This window comes from Mustela nigripes, chromosome 2 (genome assembly GCF_022355385.1).
Source record: "Mustela nigripes isolate SB6536 chromosome 2, MUSNIG.SB6536, whole genome shotgun sequence".
NCBI lineage: Eukaryota > Metazoa > Chordata > Mammalia > Carnivora > Mustelidae > Mustela > Mustela nigripes.
The window spans coordinates 36,525,879-36,545,950 of NC_081558.1; the positions used below are offsets into that span (position 1 = coordinate 36,525,879).

Genomic DNA, 20,072 nt, shown 5'->3' on the forward strand with positions numbered 1-20,072 from the left:
TCTTCCCTTCCCTCTCTGCCCTGCACCCCCAGCAACCCCCGGTCCAGGCTCCGTCTCTAGGAACCGGACTCCTCCGGGAAGCTCACATACATGACATCACACACTGTGTGTCCTTTCGTGACTAGCTGATCCCACTTAACATAAGGTCCTCGGGGTTCGTCCACGTTGTGGCCTGTGACAGGATCCCCTCCTTTCTTAGAGCTGGCTGAGGCAGAGGTATGCACACAGACCCACACTTCACGGTCTGTGGAACCCATTCATCCGCCGATGGACGTGCGGGTCGCTCCTGGGAACAGGGCTGCCGTGAGCACAGCTATGCAACATACGGGCTGCATTTTACCACAATAACGACACAGAGGGCAGAGAGATGATCACCGCCCGAGAGACCCCCAGGAACGAGCTTTGAGGACGGAAGTCACAGACTCACATCTCCCTCGTCATCATGAGATGGAGGGAGAAAGCGGAATTTGCTTGCTAAGTAAATGGTGTCTTCGTATTTTTAACTTGAGGTCTCTTTTCTTTCTAGAAGCCAATATGATGGGCCTTTCCTGTAAAGAGTAAATGTCACACCTTTTGAAGGTCTGAAGGACCGTCTCGGCATGCATAAAAAGCATTATTTGCCCAGTAGAAAGCTGTCTCCAAACACTTACAGTTCAAATACAGCAGCCCAGTCTGGAAGGAAAAGTAAATGGGTAAGACCAGCTCCATGCATTCCAATAAATATGTCCGTGTTATGAGTGATCCTCAGCTGATCCAAAAACCCAAGTTCCCTGCGAGCATACAGAACAACAAAAGACAGGTGGGGAGACGAGAGAAACTGTTAAGATGACTTAGCTCATGACGCACAGTAACAATATTTACACAAATGCATTTCCCAATTTAAATTGCATTCCACGATGGCGTTTTGCCAATTTCAAGCCTACTCCAGTAATTAATAACTTAATAATTTTTTTAAAGATTTTTATTTTTATTTATTTGACAGACAGAGATCACAAGTGGCAGAGAGGCAGGCAGAGAGAGAGAAGGAAGCAGGCTCTCCGCCAAGCAGAAAGCCTGATGCGGGGCTCGATTCCAGGACCCTGAGATCATGACCCGAGCCGAAGGCAGAGGCTTTAACACACTGAGCCACTCAGGCGCCCCAATAACTTAATAATTTAATAATTCAACATTGTTTTCTAAGTACGCTCACTTTTTAAAAAACTTAAATGCATTTATTTTTAATATTTCATTTTTTAAAAGTAATCTCTACAATGTGGGGCTTAAACTCACGACCCCGAGATCAACCGTTCCATGCTATACCCAGCCAGGTGCCCCTAAATGCATTTATTTTAGAAGGAAACTTTTAGAACTCTCTTAAATGAAAAACCAGTAACATGGGTCAAACCAAACAGTAAAAGCAGACATAATCAAAGGAAAAAGATTCAGATCTAGGCAGAGCCCACAGCAAGGCAAAGCTCTGAGCCAGGAGCCTACTCTTTATGAAACGGGGAAATTAGGCACTAAAGAGATGTTGTGCTATACTAGCATCAGACTAAAAACAACTTCCTTAAGATAATAATAGTTTTTTTTTACTTTAAAACATTTTTTTAAAAGATTTTATTTATTTATTTGTCAGAGAGAGAGAGAGTGTGTGCGCACACACACAAGCAGGCTGAGTGGCAGGCAGAGGTGCAGAGACAGGCAGGCTCCCCACTGGGCAGGGAGCCCGATGCGGGACTCGATCCCAGGACCCTGGGATCATGACCTGAGCCGAAGGCATCGGCTTAACCGACTGAGCCACCCAGGCATCCCTAGATTCTTTTTTAAAAAAATAAATTCTCCTTGTGTGACTGAGGTTTATTCAGTGCCATCTGGGTATACCTAAAATTAGCTCAGACACCACCAAGGCACTGTCCTGCCTTTGCGACAAACTAATTTTATGCACATTAAGATCATAAAAGTGTCCTCCAAATTCAAGACCCTAAAAAACATGCCAACTCTGAATGCAAAGTCAGTGCCAAAAAGTCCACTGAAATGAGGCTGGCAAGAAACACCAGACTAAGTATAATCCTCTGAACACACACAGTGGCCTTCGATCTTCCGGCGCAGCTTACCCAAAGGGGAAAAAAAATGACCAAGACTATCTGGGATTTAAGAAGAGAATGAGAATTTCCAGCGTCTCATCTTTATTTTATTTTTTTAAAGATTCTATTTATTTATTTGCTTGAGAGAAAAAGAGAAAGAGAGAGAATGAGTGAGTGGTAGGGGGGTGCAGTGGAAGAGGGACAAGCAGACTGCCTTGGTTTCTCCAGGAATGCCAGCTGATGCCAGGGGAAGGAGGAGTATGTGCCCAGGTGGCTAGAACCCCGGAGTCTGAGGATAAGGAAGCAAAGCTCCGTGTACTCTATTAGTAACGGGTCCCTCAGACTGGCAAGGTCTGAATTTATTGTCACTCCTCCTTCATCTGAAAAACACCTATAGATCCTAAAGGCCAGTCAACGCCAGCGCGTCCAAGGTGCCCTCCCCAGTTGTGTCATCCTGACCTCGGGCCCTCCTCTTCCTCCGTGTCTTCCCGAGGCAATGATGGGAGCCACCACTGCACCGTGTAATCCGTGAGACAGGAACAGTTTGCCACCCCCCTAAGACTGTGGGAAGAGTGAGATGAGATAAAGCATAAGAGTAAGTCCCAACAAGTGGTAGCTGTTCTTATGACTGCTATTTATTTGTATTCTGGGTCTGGGGTCCTCAAGACCAGAGCCATGCCATCCTCCGTAACTGGATTCTCTCTCAGAGCCTGTGACCAGCTGGCAGGTACATGGTAAAGATTTATTGTATAAATGAACGGCTGCATGATGAATAAGGTGTGGAAACTCCCCTGCTTTTTTTGTTTTTTAAAGTAGGCTCGAACTCACAACCTTAGAGTCACACGGTCTGCGGACTGAGCCAGCCAGACGATGCCCTTCTTACTGTTAAGTTCTAACTTATCAGTAACAGAGACCCATATGCTGGTATGTGGCTACTTTTTCTTTTTTAACATAGACACTGTTTGTAGTGTTAAATTTGGAAAACAAGACAATGTTGTAGGTGGGAAAGCGGAGGACAGAAAAGTCTTCACCTTTCCTTCTGGGCTTTTCTCCACACTGCTTGACTTCTTCAACCAGGAACAGGCGCTACTTTACAGCATTATTGTTTTCATATCCACAGGGCTTACCTTGACAGTAAATGTTAGGCATATTCTGTCTTTCTAAGCCTTTTGCTTATGTTGGAGCTTTAAAAGAAATGCAAATACTCTGTCATATTTTTAGAAACTTCATGTTTCTCTCTGACCCTCAAATTATTCCCACAGAACTAATTTTAGGCCAACCGTGGAGACCCAGCATCTAGCAGGACAAATTAGGCCAGGAACATTTTAACATTTTTTTAAAAATTCAGAATTAGTTGCCAACTTAGTGTGTGTGTGTGTGTGTGTTTAAGATTTATTTATTTTTGAGAGAGGGAGATAGCGTGAGTGTGGGGGAAGGACAGAGGAAGAGGAGAGAAAGAATCCCAAAGCAGACTCTGGGTAGAGTGTGGAGCCCAATGTAAGGCTTCATCTAGGGTCCCTGAGCTCACGATCTCAGTTGAAACCAAGAGTTGGACACTTAACAGCACTGCACCACTCTGGCATACCCGCCCCTTTTTTTTGTTTTTGTTTTTTGCCACCTTTTAAAAATTCAGAAATTCTGGGGCACCTGGGTGGCTCAGTGGGTTAAGCATCTATCTGCCTTCATGATCTCAGGGTCCTGGGATCGAGTCCTGGATCGGGCTCTCTGCTCGGCGGGGAGCCTGCCTCCCCCGCCTCTCTCTTCCTGTCTCTCTGCCTGCTTGTGATCTCTGTCAAAAAAATAAATAAAATCTTTAAAAAAAAAAAACAGTATTGTAAAAATTCAGAAATTTCAAATGAAAATGTTAATTCAGAAAAAGAAATCTCGCTTGCCATGTCTCTTGAACAATTAGATGGTGTCGAAACTTCACACCCCACACGGCTGAGGAGAAAGCGACCCTGTGTGCCCAGGGTCCCACTCACATCACTCACGGAGGCGTCCGCCTGCCTCTCCGGCTCTATCAGCACCGACAGCTCCCATCAGAAAAACCCTCTGATGCCCCATTAACACATCCAGGCCAAAGACAACAGCCCCTGCCCAGGAGTGGGATATTACTTACTTGTATTTGTAATCAACAATCTGTACCTCGAACGTAGACACTGTTTTCAGTGCCTTTACCAGCTAGGAGGGAAAAAAAACCACTTAGAATGTCTTTTGCTTCCTTCTCTTCTGTTTCATTTTTCCTTTGAGTCCTAAAAGGTCTTATTTTCATACATAATATTTTTGGGTGTTACCTATCACTCAGGTCTATTTTCTGAACCTTTAACTGAGTTCTAATGCAGATATCACCCCTCGGCCACATCATCTCCATAAAATCCCACCACGCGGGGTTTGGTTGTCATGAAGGCTGAAAGAGGAAAATTCATGGGAGGGAAGTGCTCACCTCCCACTACGTGTTAGCTGCTACTATTACTGCTTGCTGTTAGTCCTGCAATTTTTCAACCTAGACGGGGCACCTCCCTTGTTCCTGGCTGTAGGGTACGAGCTTTCTCCCTATCCTTGATCTCATTTCAGACAAGCTACTTGTGCTTTGGGCCTTATCTTCTGAAAACAATGAATTTTTGGCAGAAAATCTACACAGAAAGACAATTATTCTCTCAGGAAACAGAAAGTAACAAAGCACGGTTAACCTAGTAGCAGAAATACAGCCATGGTTCTCTGTGTCCCAACATGGTGGGTCATGGCTATTCGGAAATGTTCGCTCTTGTACCCTGTTGCCTGTGGTGTGCGCTTCTACAACAGCGACGGTAACAAAAGTGTCACTTCAACCGTGTTGGCAATGCTCAGTGCTTTAGGTGTTGGTCACTGAATATGTGTCTCATACCAAGTAAATATTATTTTACACCTATATTTTAAAGTAATCTCCACACCCAATGCAGGGCTTGAACTCACGATCCCAAGATCAAGAGTCACATGCTCCTCTGACCGAGCCAGCCTCAGGCACCCCCGTATACCTACCGTTTTTTTAAAAAAATAGTTTATTTATTTATCTATTTGAGAGAGGGAGAGTGCCACATGTGTGAATGAGGAGAGGGGCAGAGGGGGGATGGAGGGGAACGGAATCTCCAGCAGACTGCGCTGAGACTGGGGAGCCCTACACAGGCCTTGATCTCAGGACCCTGAGATCATGAGATCATCTGGGCTGAAACTAAGAGTCAGACACTTAACCGACTGAATCACCCAGGCTCCTCCCGCCCCCCCACCCTGCCACCGTACGCCTATTTTTAAATGATACAATGGAGGCCTAGAGATGTTAAGGAACTTTCCCAGGATCTTGCAGCTAGCAAAGGGCAGAGCCAAAATTAAATCCAGGTCCTCTGAGCCTGGAACCTGTGTTTGTAGGCAATGCCGTGGAAAAAGCAACAGGCAGGGACTTACATCCAATTCCCTCCCCCATTACACACATACACAGTCACGGAATGGAAGTTTCTCTCTCTAGACAGTCCCTGGGTCCCCTGAACATCCTGCTTATGTCAGGGAGTTGCAGGAGTGAGGATAGGTTGGAATTCCATTTTCCAGAAGTGAATTAATCCGTGGGCACGAGCCCTGGTCTTGTAACGAGATGAGGCCGCACAAAAAAGAATCTCGTCTCAGAGGGTCCTTGAACAAACAGGTTTTTGTTTATTTGTTTGCTGCTTGTTTTTACAATTTCTCATCACACCGTGGAGGTGGCCACAGTGCCCTGACATGATTACGCACCCCAGAGGTTGGGCAAGATTGCAGGAACTGGCATTTGACGAGAGCATCTGGATTTTGTGATTTTAAAGATTTTATTCATTCCTCTGAGAGAGGGAGAGAAAACACAAGCAGTAGGAGGGACAGAGGGAGAGGGAGACTCCCCACTGAGCACGGAGCCTGACGTGGGACTCGATCCCAGGACTCTGAGATCACTACCTGAGCCAAGGCAGCCTCTTCACTGAATGAGCCCCCCAGGTGGCCCTGGGTTTTATGATCTATTCATGAATCAGGGTAGACTCAAAGGGCCTTTCTTCTCTGCTGGGTAGCTACCTTTTCCAGTCACTGGGAGAAAAGCAGCCAGTGGGTGCTCTTTGGCTTAGAGTTCAGATCCGAACTGCCAAGTCCCCCCTGCAGGCAACATGGTTCGCACAGTCCGTGGGACCAGAGGTGAACATGTCGCTGGCTATGCTGCGGCCCCCACTGGTGTTACCCCTTCGCGCTGGACCACTTGCCAGGGTTTGATGCTGCTCTTTGGCCAGCCGTCCCAACGGAAGGGGAGACGAGACGGGTCAGTGTCCTCTCACATTCACTCGTGTTGGGGCAGTAGAGCTCTCTGCTTAAGAAGCAGCCTCAGGGGGTGCCTGGGTGGCTCAGTGGGTTAAAGCCTCTGCTTTCAGCTCAGGTCATGATTCCAGAGTCCTGGGTTCTCACCATCGGGCTCTCTGCTCAGCAGGGAACCTGCTTCCTCCTCTCTCTCTGCCTACCTCTCTGCCTACTTGTGATCTTTGTCTGTCACATAAATAAATTAAAAAATCTTTTAAAAAAATAAAATAAAATAAAAACTGATGACTTAAAAAAAAAAAAAAAGCAGCAGCCTCAGACCCTAATGATCTCAGCTCACCCCCCATTCATCTGCTCCCTTGCTGGGTGACCTGAAGCATGTTCTGTAACCTCTAAGCCTGCATGTTCTTATCTAAAACAGAAAGTAATAATAAAATAGGAACCTCATGGGTTTGCTGGGAGCATGGAGAACATGCAGGGGGAGCACACAGTAACATGCTTGGCCCACAACTAGCAGTGGGTCTGTATTATGTCCGCCAATATATACTTGTGATCTGCCGATCTGTCTACCCCAGCACTGCATCACTGGATACATTTTTATTTCCAGGTCTTTAACACACACACACACACACACACACACACACACACACACACACACCTGCTCATTCTTCCACCCACAGCTTCCAATCAATGTCTCATTACACCATATGCTCATGTCCTCTGTAATCCATATGTATCTCAAGACACTAATTACATAATTTTGATCTGCCTGTTACGCATCCAAATTAATCTGCGTAAAACATTTTACCCACAAACCTGCCTCCAGTCCCCTCCTACTGAACTTCTTCCCTCTCAATTCCAACTGACCTGCTCAAGCTAAAAGCCCGGGAGTTCAGCTCTGACTCCCAGCACCTTCCCCGGCCTGACCCCGCAGGCACCGGCATATTCCGACAGAAGAGTCCTAGACCCCGTCTCTGAGACCGACCCTGAAGCCATTTACTTCCACCTCCACCCAAACGCTCACCGACGCCACAGCGGCAACTCTGCGTGAATCCCGCTGCTCCTACGCTTGCAGCCAGAGTGTGTAACAAATAAATAAATAAGCCAGTTCACGTCTCCTCCTGTGTATCCATTTTCAGCGAGCTGCTGGAACAAATTACCACAGAGTCCAAGCTCAGAAGAACCCAATGGACCCTCTCACTGCTCTGCAGGTCAGCAGTCCCAACGGCAAGACAGACAGCTGTCCACAGGCTGTGCTCCTTCAGGGGGCTTGAGGGGAGAATCCTTTTCCAGCTTCTAGAAGCCATCGCATTCCTTGCCTCGGGGCCCTTCCCCCATCTTCAAAGCCAGGAACACAGCCTCTCTCTGGCCCTGTTTCTATCCTCATGTTTCCTTCCTGGATTCTGCCTTTCTCTTCCACTTTCCAGGAGGTGCTCAGTGGAAATACGGTCAGTGAGAAGAATCCAGCCAAGCAAAGAGCTTTCCAGGCAGAGGCCAGAGTTCTCTGGTGGGGATGGCTTAAGGCCCTTTGGCGATTCCATCGGGCCCTCCTGGATCATCCAGGTTAATCTCCCCATTTTCAGGCCAGCTGATGAGCAACCTTAATTTCACCTGCAAGCTTAGTGTCCCTTTGCCACATAACCTAACCTAGTCCTGGGTTCCAGGGATTAGGACGGAGACTTCTGTTGGTGGATTCCGCCTGCCACACCCTGCTGAAAACTCCCCAAAGGCTTCCCTCCCACCAGAATAAAACCCACCCATCTTCTCACCGGGGCCTCTGAGGCTGATGAGATACGGGACCTCCTCACACCCTGCCTGACCTTCTCTGACCTTTTGTGGGGTCCCCCTCACCTCTCCCACTGTGCCAGTCATGCTGGAGACCTCTCCATTCCTGGAGCACCAAAAGCTCCGGATACCACAGGCCATTTGCTTCTGCCAGGGAGGCTCGTTCCTTAGTTGGCTGCTCACAGCTGAGCTCTGTTCCCACCAGCACGTCTTTAAACACCTCACCTGACTGCTTCCCTCTTCCTCCTGCATCTCCTGCCCCAACCCATCCCCTTGTTTCACTTCCTCTGTAGCACTGCCCACTACCTGAAATCGCCTTACTTAGGCACTTGTTTACTTATTTCTTGTCTGTCCCACCTTGACAGTGTAAGCTCCATGAGGACAGGGACGTTTCCTGTCTGGTCCTCTGCTGTAGCTCCAGAGCCTAGAATATGGCCCAGGACATTGCAGGCGCTCAACACGGATCTATGCAATCACCCACACTATTGTGAGAACATCTCCCAACCATGCTGTTGTAGGCAGGTCCTTGCAGGGAGATCTTATTTAAGGATAATGTACAAGTCGATGCTATCAAAATGAATTTGAGAACCTAAGAGATGAATAGTTTCTAAGACTCACTGTCCCGAGAAAAACGGAGACTCTTCTAGCTCAGCCCCTGGATGCCACAACACTCCATCAACCACCGCTCAAGAGAGACCCTTGCATTTCCACTGCTAGTCGATTTGGCAATCTGTGGCAATAAAGGCAGGAATCTGAATTTCTACCTCCGTGTCCCCCCTGAGCTGGGGCAGATGCACATTTCCGGTGAGGCAAATCTAGTTTGGGCAACCGGTGGTTTGCCGACTCCCAGGAGAGAAGTCCAATAAGTGAACTGGGCAGAGCCATCAAAGCTTTGTAAAAGCTAATAATTTCAAATCAAAGCATTTAATGCAATGTGAAAAAAATTAAGCACATCAGTCACAGGAAGTTAAATTCAATATGACGATATTAAAAATGCATACCAAAAACTAACCTCATTTTGGTTTAGTATTTTCCGGTACTCTGTGCTCCGTGCAAGGATGGTGACTCGGATTTTTCCGTCCTGTCATCAAAAGGAAAAGGCAAAGTCATACTGTATATGCCTGCACATATGAGTGAATGCTAGAACGTAAAACGCGATTTTCACAGAGATGAAACTCAGTGAGGACACATTTAGGGGACGATTATGTTTTCAGCCTGATTCCTTCAGAGCTCTCTCAGGAAACCAAAATGCATCCACTTTAGCTACAGAAGACAAAACCCGTTTATTACACTTCTGTTTGGCTGGCTGGGTGGAATTATTTTTTTTAATTTAAATTTTTAAATTTTTTTATAAACATATAATGTATTATTAACCCCAGGGGTACAGGGCTGTGAATCGCCAGGCTTACACACTTCACAGCACTCACCATAGCACATACCTTCCCCAATGTCCACAACCAACCCCCTTCTCCCTACCCCCTACCCCCCCGCCACCCTCAGTATGTTTTATGACATTAAGAGCCTCTTATGGTTTGTCTCCCTCCCAATCCCATCTTGTTTCACTGATTCTTTTCCTACCCCCCAAACCCCCCATGTTGCATCTCCACTTCCTCATATCAGGGAGATCATATGATAGTTGTTTTTCTCTAACTTATTTCGCTAAGCATGATACGCTCTAGTTCCATCCACATCGTTGCAAATGGCAAGATTTCATTTCTTTTGATGGCTGCATAGTATTCCATTGTGTATATATACCACATCTTCTTGATCCATTCATCTGTTGATGGACATCTAGGTTCTTTCCATAGTTTGGCTATTGTGGACATTGCTGCTATAAACATTCGGGTGCACGTGCCCCTTTGGAGAACCATGTTTGTATCTTTAGGGTTAATAGGCTAGGTGGAATTTTTGGCAGGGGTTTGTGGGTTAGGTAGGGATCTGGGGGAGAACAAGATAAAGTGGGAAAAGACAGGGAAAAGCACATACTTCTACTGTCCCTTAGCTTATCTGTCACAGGTTTGTGACATCTTTCACTTCAAGTGACAAATTGTTATCCCAGAATCTTCAGATTCTTTTTCTGAAAAGGTGGCACTGATTTTTTTTGGGGGGTGAAAAGTCAGGCTCATGTCAGAACCTGTAAAGTACTCCTTACCTTGGGTCCCTCTTGTGTGACGTTCAGTCTGTGAAGCACATGCTGGGAAAATGCCCGGAATAAGCCTGTGTTCTGACAGCCAGAAATCTAACACGAGACAGTGTTCATATCACAGTGAATGATTGTGCATTAGCGTTGAATATGTTTGCAAGTTATATATAAGTGATATCTTAAAACCTATATAGGGATGTCTGGGCAGCACCTGGGTGGCTCAGTGGGTTAAGCCTCTGCCTTCAGCTCAGGTCATGATCCCAGGATCCTGGGATTGAGCCCCACATCGGGCTCTCTGCTCAACCGGGAGCCTGCTTCCCCCTCTCTCTCTGCCTGCCTCTCTGCCTACTTGTGATCTCTGTCAAATAAATAAATAAAATCTTTTTCAAAAAAAGAAAAAAAGAACAGGGATGTCTGGAGAACTCAGCTGGTTAAGAGGCCAACTTTTGCGTTCAGGTCAGGTCATGATCTCACAGTCCTAGGGGAAGCCCTGAATCCAGTCCCATGTTCAATGGGGTGTCTGCTTAAGGATTCTTTTTCCCTCTCTCTTTGCCCTTCCCACGGCACACATGTGTACGCTTTCTCTCTTTCTCTAAAATAAATAAATCTTAAAAGCCTATCGAGAATAAATGTATAAACACAAATTTGAACAACAGAGATGCTTACCAAAGGGGTATTATAGAATAGCCCGTATCGCATCCGGGGGAGTAATGAAAAAACAGCTTCTTTAAAACATACCTAAGAATGAAGGGATTGTACAGGAAAGGGAACACGATTTGTACCACATCAAAACAGTACTTATCATTACAGAAAATAAATTTTAATTCATCTCTTTTTTGCACTGAAATATTCTGAATAGCAAGCTACTCCACTCAAGTGAAACTCATAATTTTAGAAAAGTTTTTTTTAACGCTACATGGTTAATAATTAAGACTGATTCAAAGTTATAAAAAAAGAAACTACAAAGTCAGGAATCAATGGTAATAGCTAATAGAAGCTCATATTAAATATTTATTTGATGAGTAAATCATTTGCAATGACTGTTATTTACAGACATTTCAGGAAAATTTCCAATACCCTTACCCTTTTGGAATCATAAGTTTTCAAATGTATAACATCATAATCTGTAAAGGCTTTCCAGGTGTCAGAGAACAGGTCACCGTATCCATAGGAGCTCTGCAAGTGGAAACAAAAGAGGTTAGGGCAACCAAAGTCTACAACGTGAATTTTCAAAGGGCAACAAAATACTTGAATCAGCTTGATCCTAAACAAGCTCATAAAATTCATGGAAGAAAAATGGATTTTCATCTTAGGCCTAGGACTGAGTGTGATGCAATGTCATCAGAAATAATCACCCACAATTATAATCTGAGTCTGTTAAAAACATTTTGTTTTTCTACCCTATCCTTTTATATACTCATCTCTCTAAATAAAACCTGTGTGGGGTTTTTTCTCCTGTGAATCTTCTATCTAAATCACAGACACACAACATACACAGACACCACCACTTGTACACACTTGGGATATTTTCAGTGAGCAGATATTATCAGGGTAAATGGAATACACTTTTGAAAAGAAATTTCCCAGTAAGAAAATGCTTTGAGGGGCACCTGGGTGGCTCAGTGGGATGAGCCTCTGCCTTCGGCTCGGGTCGTGATCTCAGGGTTCTGGGATTGAGCCCCACATCGGGCTCTCTGCTCAGCGGGGGAGCCTGCCTCCCCTCTCTCTCTGCCTGTGTCTCTGACTACTTGTGATCTCTATCAAATAAATAAATAAAATCTTTTAAAAAATAAAATAAAAATTAAAAAAAAGGAAATGCCTTGAAAGTCCCAACACTAAAATATGATGAACATTATCCTATGACATGATCTCCCCATTCACTAACGAGTAACACGTGGAAACACTCCATTAACATTAATAGTAATGGGGCGCCTGGGTGGCTCAGTGGGTTAAGCCGCTGCCTTCGGCTCAGGTCATGATCTCGGGGTCCTGGGATCGAGTCCCATGTCGGGCTCTCTGCTCAAATAAAAAAAAAAAAACATTAATAGTAATGATAATAATAATAATAACTTATTATTATTATTATAGCATCTTGCATATTTCCTATATCGTTAGCACTTAAAATGAACACGCCACAAACTTAATGAGCTAGGTGATATCACCATCCCCATTTTACAGATGAGGAAACTGAAATACAAATTTAAGTAATTTGCATAAACGGTAGTGGTGCTTGTGTGTTTGCAGGGCTGAGATTAAATCCAGTCTGCTTGCTTCCAGACTCAAAGCTCTTAATCTCCATATAGTGGTTTGCCTCATAGCAGGAAGCAGTTCTTTCTAGTACATTTACTGAATGCATTTCATTTTTGAAAAGTAGAAATTAATTATGTGTTCCATCAGTAAAAGGAAGGAGATCGATTTATTTAAAAATGGTATAACTTAGATTGAAAAATTCAGCCAAAAGAAGTAAGAACTATGCATTATAAGACAACATTCAGGGTCTACAGTGGGCTATACATTATGTTCATGTCTTTTCATCATTATTGCCTTCTTTGTTTCAGGTTTTGAAATTTTTATGTTGCACATATTAGAGTTATTTCAAAGTTACTGAGAACTGTTCAATGTAGTGATAAAGAAATTTTTTTCCCCTTCGATGTTTCTCCAGCACCATTCTAATAAAGGCCCTTCTCAAAACCATCAAAAATGAAATGTCCCTATTCTGGCTCAATAATAAATACAGGGCAATTAAAAGAAGTGATTCTAGATAGTTTCTTGCGATAAAGTACTTCAGATAAAATAAGGTACCTTTGAAAGGAAAATTTACTAATAAAATATAGCAATCCTGACTGATCCCTTTTCAGGGAAATCATGTATTATTCAGGAAAACCACCTCTAGAAGCTTCTTATGCATATCCCTCAACTTCAAATTAACTGCCATAGGGGAGAAAAGAACTTCCTTCTAGCCTCATGTTGACGAATATTTGGGTATACTTTTTTTTTTTCTAAGATTTTATTTATTCATTTGACAGAGAGAGAGACACAGCCAGAGAGGGAACACAAGCAGGGAGAGGGGGAGAGGGAGAAGTAGGCTTCCTGCTGAGCAGGGAGCCCAATGCAGGGCTCGATCCCAGGACCCCAGGATCACGACCTGAGCCCAAGACAGACACTTAACAACTGAGCCACCCAGGCGCCCTGTATTGGGGATGTCCTTAAAAATGGCATAAAACTTCCTCCTGTGTAGGTCTCCAACTTAAACATGCTCCTAACCTATGACTTAGAAATTCTACTTCTAGGAATGTGTCCTACAGAAATGCTGGAATGGGGATATAAAGACACATGTCTACGGAAAGGATGTTTACTGCATTTTCCAAAATGGCACAAAAATGGAAACAAACAAAATGTGATAGTTGTGGGACCAGGAGCACATACACCCACTGAGGCGCACATCGAATATCCAAACATCCATAACATTCACCGAATTAATTACCATGTAACCACTAAAAAAAAAAAAAAAAAAAAACCCTAAATGTACCCACTTGGAAAGATGTCCCTGATATAACATGAAATTAGCAAATACAAGACAGCATATTTTCTGTAAGGGTATAATAGAAACACACCTTTACACAAATTTTACTGCATCCTTATGCAAATCCTTATATAAATTTTGGATAAGGATATACTTATATTTGCTAAAGTCAAGTCTTGTTGAGGATTCATACATGTGAACTGTGGTTAGTCGCCTTTGAGGGAAATGGAGTTGGAGATGAGGAAGGAAAGGAGACTTTTTACTTTTACTCTTTTTTTTTTTGCACAACCCCATGACTTATTTATTTTATAATTGGAAGTTTGTACCTCTTGATCCCCTTCATCCACTTTCCCAACTTCCAACTCCCTCCCCTCCAGGGACAGGGGAATTTTCTTCTTCTTTTTTTTTTTTTTTTTTTTTTTGACAGGGGAATTTTCTTAAACAAAACAAAACAAAACAAAACAGTGGGGGCACCTAGGTGACTCCGTGGGTTAAGTCTCTGCCTTCAGCTCAGGTCATGATCTCAAGGTCCTGGAATGGAGCCCCACATCGGGCTCTCTGCTCAGCAGGGAGCCAGCTTCCCCCCTCCCTCTCTCTGCCTGCCTCTCTGCCTACTTGTGATCTTTCTCTCTCTCTCTGTCAAATAAATCAATAAAATCTTTAAAAAAAAATATTTTATTGATTTATTTGAGTGAGAGAAAACATGGGGGCAAGAGGCAGAGGGAGAGGGAGAAGCTAGCTCCCCAACAAGCAGGGTGCCTGACTCAGGACTTGATCGCAGGACCCTGGGATCATGACCTGAGCTAAAGGCAGATGCTTCACCGACTGAGCCAGCCAGGTTCCCCGATAGACTTTTCTTAACTTTACATACCTCTGTTTTGTGTGAACTCATTATAAACAGGTATTATTTGCATAATTAAAAGTAATCATAAGCTATGCAACTACTCAGCACAAGAAAATGTGGGAAGTCTGCAGGAAGTCCCCTTTTATTCATGGCGCTTCTTAAGATCAGCCCTGCTGTGGCCAGAAACACATCTGCGGAGGGTCCCTCTGTGCATCTCTGCAGGCTGTGGCCTTGCCCATCTCAGCAAGGAAGCCGTGTGCCTGAGGACTGGAGAGGATGACAGGGAAGGCGTCCTCCAGGGACACTTTGTAAAAAGTCACTAAGACGCGAACAGCAGGCCACAGCCAGTGGCCCCTCTTCTCTCAGCTGCTCTGCCCCGCCTGGGAGGCTCCGCCACTCACTGTGGGAGGTGTGTGTCCCTGCCTTCCTGAAGGCTACCCTGTGGCTTCCTCCAAGGCCTTATCAGCAGAAGAGAAAAATGAGCAGCCACACAACACTCTAACACTGTCATCATCCAACCTACAGTGTCCGGTGGGCCTCGAGTCTGGAGTAACCTGGCAGAATCATTTGTCCCAAGAACCTGACTGAGCAACTAGTGAAGACCGCTCTGACCAAGGATGCCTGGGGGGCTTAGTCAGTTAAGCTTCTGCCTTCGGCTCAGGGCATGATCCCAGGGTCCCTGAATGGGGCTCCCTGCAGAGCAGGAGCCCCTCCTTCTGCCTGCTGTTCCCCTGCTTGTGCTGTCTGTTTCTCTCTCTCTCTCTTTCTGGGGGGAAAAAAAGACCTCTCTGATGGAAGTATGGGGTTGAAAGTGTAGGCACACCAAACCAAAGGAGATCGGTCACAGCAGGGGGGCCAATCCGCTTAGCTAAATCCATCCTGCCTGGGCCTGCCTATCGTGGCCATGATGCCCTCACGCCACGTGTCCAGTTAACGGAGTAACCTGGGACTTCTATCTATGGTGGCCAGGCTTTCTACCTATGCCCTCCCAGTGGGTGCAGAGAAGGGGAGTTTAACTTAGTTTAACTTACTTTAACTCAGTTTAACTTAGTCCACTTGAGGAAGGCATGGAAAAACATGCCACAAGGTATAAGGAAGCTTCTGGGAAAGTGTCTAGAAAACTTTCCATCAGCTTGATAGGATCTGAATGGAACCAGGAAGGGAGGAGACAGAGCACTATGGTTCCAGGGCACAGGACTGGCGTCTCACTGACTGACGAGGGGCCCTGACTTCACCCCTCACGGCTGTGCTTTTACAACAATGGCCTGAGGCTCAGAATCTCAGCTTCCTCATCAAAATAAGCTAATAAAAATCCTGCTTCACAGAGAGTTGTAAGTATTAAATGAGATACCATGGAGTGTAATTTTTTTTTTTTTAAAACACAACAACCCTGAGTTAATCATGCAGGGCTTCTGAGAGCTAGTGACCGTGGCCTAGAAGCACTTGCACAGACAGAAGAGGAGAAAGTGACCGTTGTGCCCTTTGCTCACAGAAACATGTTCAAGAACAGAAACTGTGCCAGTCACTAAGCAGGCACACGAGAAGGTAATGGACATCCTTGCAAAGAAGAAACTAAAAAGAGAGAGTCTACATGCCAAGAATTATAGACCAGTTCTCATCGGACTTCAGGTCTATGGAGCAGGGATAAAGAAAACCTTTCTACGTAGCTTTACTATGAGCCTTGTATCAGTGAAAAAAGGGCATTCATGAAACCATTTCCCCTTCTGCAGGAGAACGTGACCTTCAGTGACCTGGCTGGCTCTGCTCTCGGGAAAGGAAGACGGCATGTGTCAAGTGTGTTTTTGGTAACCCTGCGTGTGATTTAAAAACAGCCTCGACAGGTATGTTCCATATGGACTGGGAAAGGCTACAGTGACTCTTGGAACTGGCCGTCTCTTGTGGGGATCCTGGGGGCTCTATCAGGGCAGCTTGTGCTGGAGATAGTGGCCCCCGTGGGATGTGAGGTATCGATCGGTACCTGGATCCCAGCCCCTCACCCCTGAGCTGTGCTGTTCAGGCTTCTAGAAGGACTCTCCCTGGAAGAAATGTCTGCAACCGTCCTGCCAGCAAGCTGTGGTCCCCTGCGGGAACGTTCATGCCAAGAGGAGGTGCTATGAGCATCTTGTGAGCTGGAATGTCTAGGTCAACTTCCGATGATCACTTGGTGGCTGTCCCAACTTCCCAGTTTAGGCAACCTGCCATGTACACCATAAACCCCTTGTTCTCTTTGTCATTGTCACGGTCAACGTGCAGAGCACATGTGCTCTATGCCAGGCACTGAGACTAGCTGCACACTCTACAGTTCAGCCTCAAAAGGACACTAGCTAGATACTAGAATCATCCCATTTCACAGTTGGACAGACTGTGACCACTTTGGGGGTTACCCTGGCAGGTGGAGCAGGATATGGGAAGAAGCATGGAAAAGGCAGGCAAAGAAAAAGAAGGGAACAAACACTGCTAAAAACAGCAAAGCAAAGAGCAGGTGTAAACATAAAGCCATTTATACGTTTCATGTTTTATGTCTAAGAATTTATGTTTATGCCTAAGGCTTTATGTTTACACCCAAGACTCGCCTCCGTAGTGAGATGACACACACGGCCCAATGCGTCACCGAGCGAGTAGCAAAGGGAAGCAACAGCCAACCAAGGGCCGAGGGCAATGGCAGGAGGCCACACGGCTAAACAGAGGCACACTCTCCCCACGTGGTTCAGGTGGGGGGGTCAGAGAGGTTAAGCAAATGACAGTCTTCCCACGTGTGTCTCAGATCAACACCAAGCACGCATCTCTGGGGCTCCACCTGCCCAAAGGACAGAAATCGTCCACCGCCTGATTCAAAAATTCAAAGAACAAAGGTATATGCACACAAAGCTATCTGCCTATACATTCGTGGATACGTTCGTGCAGAGACACATTCACACCCATCTGCATGTGTCTACAGGTGTGTATATTTCAATCTGTTTGTCTTAGAAAATCCCATTTCCCCACATCAGAGCCACACATCCACCAGGCAAAAGACAAAAAGCCAGGCAAAGACAAAGCTGAAGCAGAGAAGACATTCTTACTTACTGTGTCCCACATCACGATGTATACGTCTGTGCTGAATGAATTATTGATGTGCTGAGTGATATAAAGATTGATAAAGTCACAGAAGTGGTGATACATGTTCACACCTAGTATCGGAAAAAAGAAATCTATGTTGATTAACCCCAGAGAGCAAAGGATTCAACAATTTTTATTCTACCCCACCTATTTATGGTGTGATAGACTTTTAGCTGAAAATAATTGGGAGGAGAAAATTAAGAGTTTTCTCTTATTTCTCTTATTTCTACAGAAGGATCTGTACTTGGATAATCCTCAATTAACAGATGATTGGGTTCAAAAATTCACCTTAGAATTGGCTATTTAGAAATCAGGAATGCATTTTCCCATATACACTAAAGAACAAATGATCAGTAAATTCCAAAAAAAAAGTAATAGAAGTCTATTTAGCTCAAAATGGGGTAGAACTATAAGGCCAAGAAGACTAAGTTTATTTTTTATGATCACTTTAAAAAATCGATTAAGCAGGGGCACCTGGCTGGCTCAGTGGGTTAAAGCCTCTGCCTTCAGCTCAGGTCATGATCCCAGCATCCTGGGATTGAGCCCCGCATCAGGTTCTCTGCTGGGCAGGGAGCCTGCTTCCTCCTCTCTCTCTGCCTGCCTCTCTGCCTACTTGTGATCTCTGTCTGTCAAATAAATAAATAAAATCTTTTAAAAAAAAAATCAATTAAGCAATATCTATTTATCACAGAGATATCAACAATGATGGCACTATTAACATTCTGGTAGTTTTCATTTCTGTCATTTTTTTCCCCTTTTCATCGTGATTTATAGCGTTGCTTCTTGGGAAAATATTAACTATCATTTAAAAGGGCTCGGTGTCTCATGTTCTCATTGAAAGAGGATAAACTTTGGAGTCAGAAGAACTGAGCTGAACCCAGCTGAGCCATTCATTCATTCATGAGCTGGTAACGTCCCTTTCTCTAGGAGAAACAGGAAATCTTTATACTTGGGCAGCAACTTTGTTAGGAGACACCCAAAGATTTTATGCCTCAAGGCACCCAGCCCCACACATGCCACACAGTGAAACCACAGTGAAGACTAAAGATGACCCAGATGCTCCTGGGTCCAACAGGGGGAAGGAGAGTGTGGGTGCAGCTATTTCTAAGCTGGTAAGCCCGTCATTCCAAAGAAACCGAACATGCGTTCTTTTGACTGAGGTTTGCAGGAGCCAGTGTCCAACCTGGCAATACCCCAAACTACACAGCCTGAAATTCCAAGAACTGACATGTCACACGCGCACTTTAAAAGGTCAGAAAATATTGGCTGGATGAAAAACGGTGACTCTCAAAAGCAGAAATCACGGCATATTGTGACTTCCCTCCCACAGGGAAAATAGTGTTGTGTGCCCAAAAACAAGAGTAAAAGATCTTCATTTTCAGTCCGTGAGGTCATTCTGCTGTATACCCTCAAGGTAGACAGGGCTGCAGGTCAATTACATCTCAAGGGAACAGAAAGAGAAAAAAGAAAAGAATCCTTTGTAGATTGGTATCTTGGAGGAATAATCTGGAGACGACTCCTTTCATCATTCAGAACCACCTGACAAAGAGCGTATTTTCCGATAAATGAGAAAAAGAGAGTTCTGCAACAACATGTCCTTATTGGTGGGTAAGCACCCAGCACACATGAGCTCCTTCATGTGTCATCATCCAGAAGGTTCTTGAACAAGGACTGGGGAACTCAACCAGACGGGCGCTCGGTGGTGCAAGGACTTATCAAGGAGGGAGAAAATGCATGCTCGAGAATTGCGCCCCCAAGTAAGTCATGTTCTATAAAACGCTCATTTCTCTCGTGGGCAAGTCCATGCGGAAAGGGAACCAGGATGAGGGTGTAAGTCAGAAAAAAGAAGTAGAGTTTCTAATATAGGAGAGGAACAGCAAGGGTCTACACTGGCCTATTGTTCCCACTTGACACACTTTTCTGCCTGCATACCAGCATCCAAGTAACAGCTCCAGAAAGCAGGTCACAGCATGTGCTCCGCCCCTTTCAATTTGCATATTCAAGAAATGAGCCAGGACCTCACATGCAGTATTCTTATTGGCTCTCATTTCAAAAACCTCCACTTGTCTGGGTTTCTGAACCTCAAACGTTGTTATATAAGAATTAGGGCTCCAGGAGGCAGAGCACATTAAAAATAGCACCAATACATTATCGCAGTTCTGAACTAATCATGACAGAGGGCGCTCCATATTTCCCGGGAAGTCCGATGTCTGGTGCGTGTGGACGCGGCACAGCAAGCCTCATCTCTCGGGAGGAGACAAGCAAGGCCGCGGGGCCCACGGTATTCCTCTCCAGGGTAACTGTCTCCCCAAGGGT

At 45.0% G+C, this 20,072-nt stretch overlaps 1 protein-coding gene across 2 annotated transcripts in view; it reads right to left on the reverse strand.

Moving 5' to 3' along the window:
- Positions 1 to 20,072, reverse strand: part of EOGT (EGF domain specific O-linked N-acetylglucosamine transferase) — a 34,420-nt gene that overhangs the window by 2,399 nt on the left and 11,949 nt on the right. For both annotated transcript variants that reach the window (XM_059390129.1, XM_059390130.1), the window contains 7 exons: positions 17,724 to 17,827; positions 11,374 to 11,466; positions 10,957 to 11,028; positions 10,300 to 10,386; positions 9,160 to 9,228; positions 4,183 to 4,244; positions 651 to 770 (listed from right to left, as the gene is read on the reverse strand). In XM_059390129.1, coding sequence (XP_059246112.1) covers positions 651 to 770; positions 4,183 to 4,244; positions 9,160 to 9,228; positions 10,300 to 10,386; positions 10,957 to 11,028; positions 11,374 to 11,466; positions 17,724 to 17,827 — 607 coding nt within the window. The remainder of the gene's footprint in view (positions 1 to 650; positions 771 to 4,182; positions 4,245 to 9,159; positions 9,229 to 10,299; positions 10,387 to 10,956; positions 11,029 to 11,373; positions 11,467 to 17,723; positions 17,828 to 20,072) is intronic.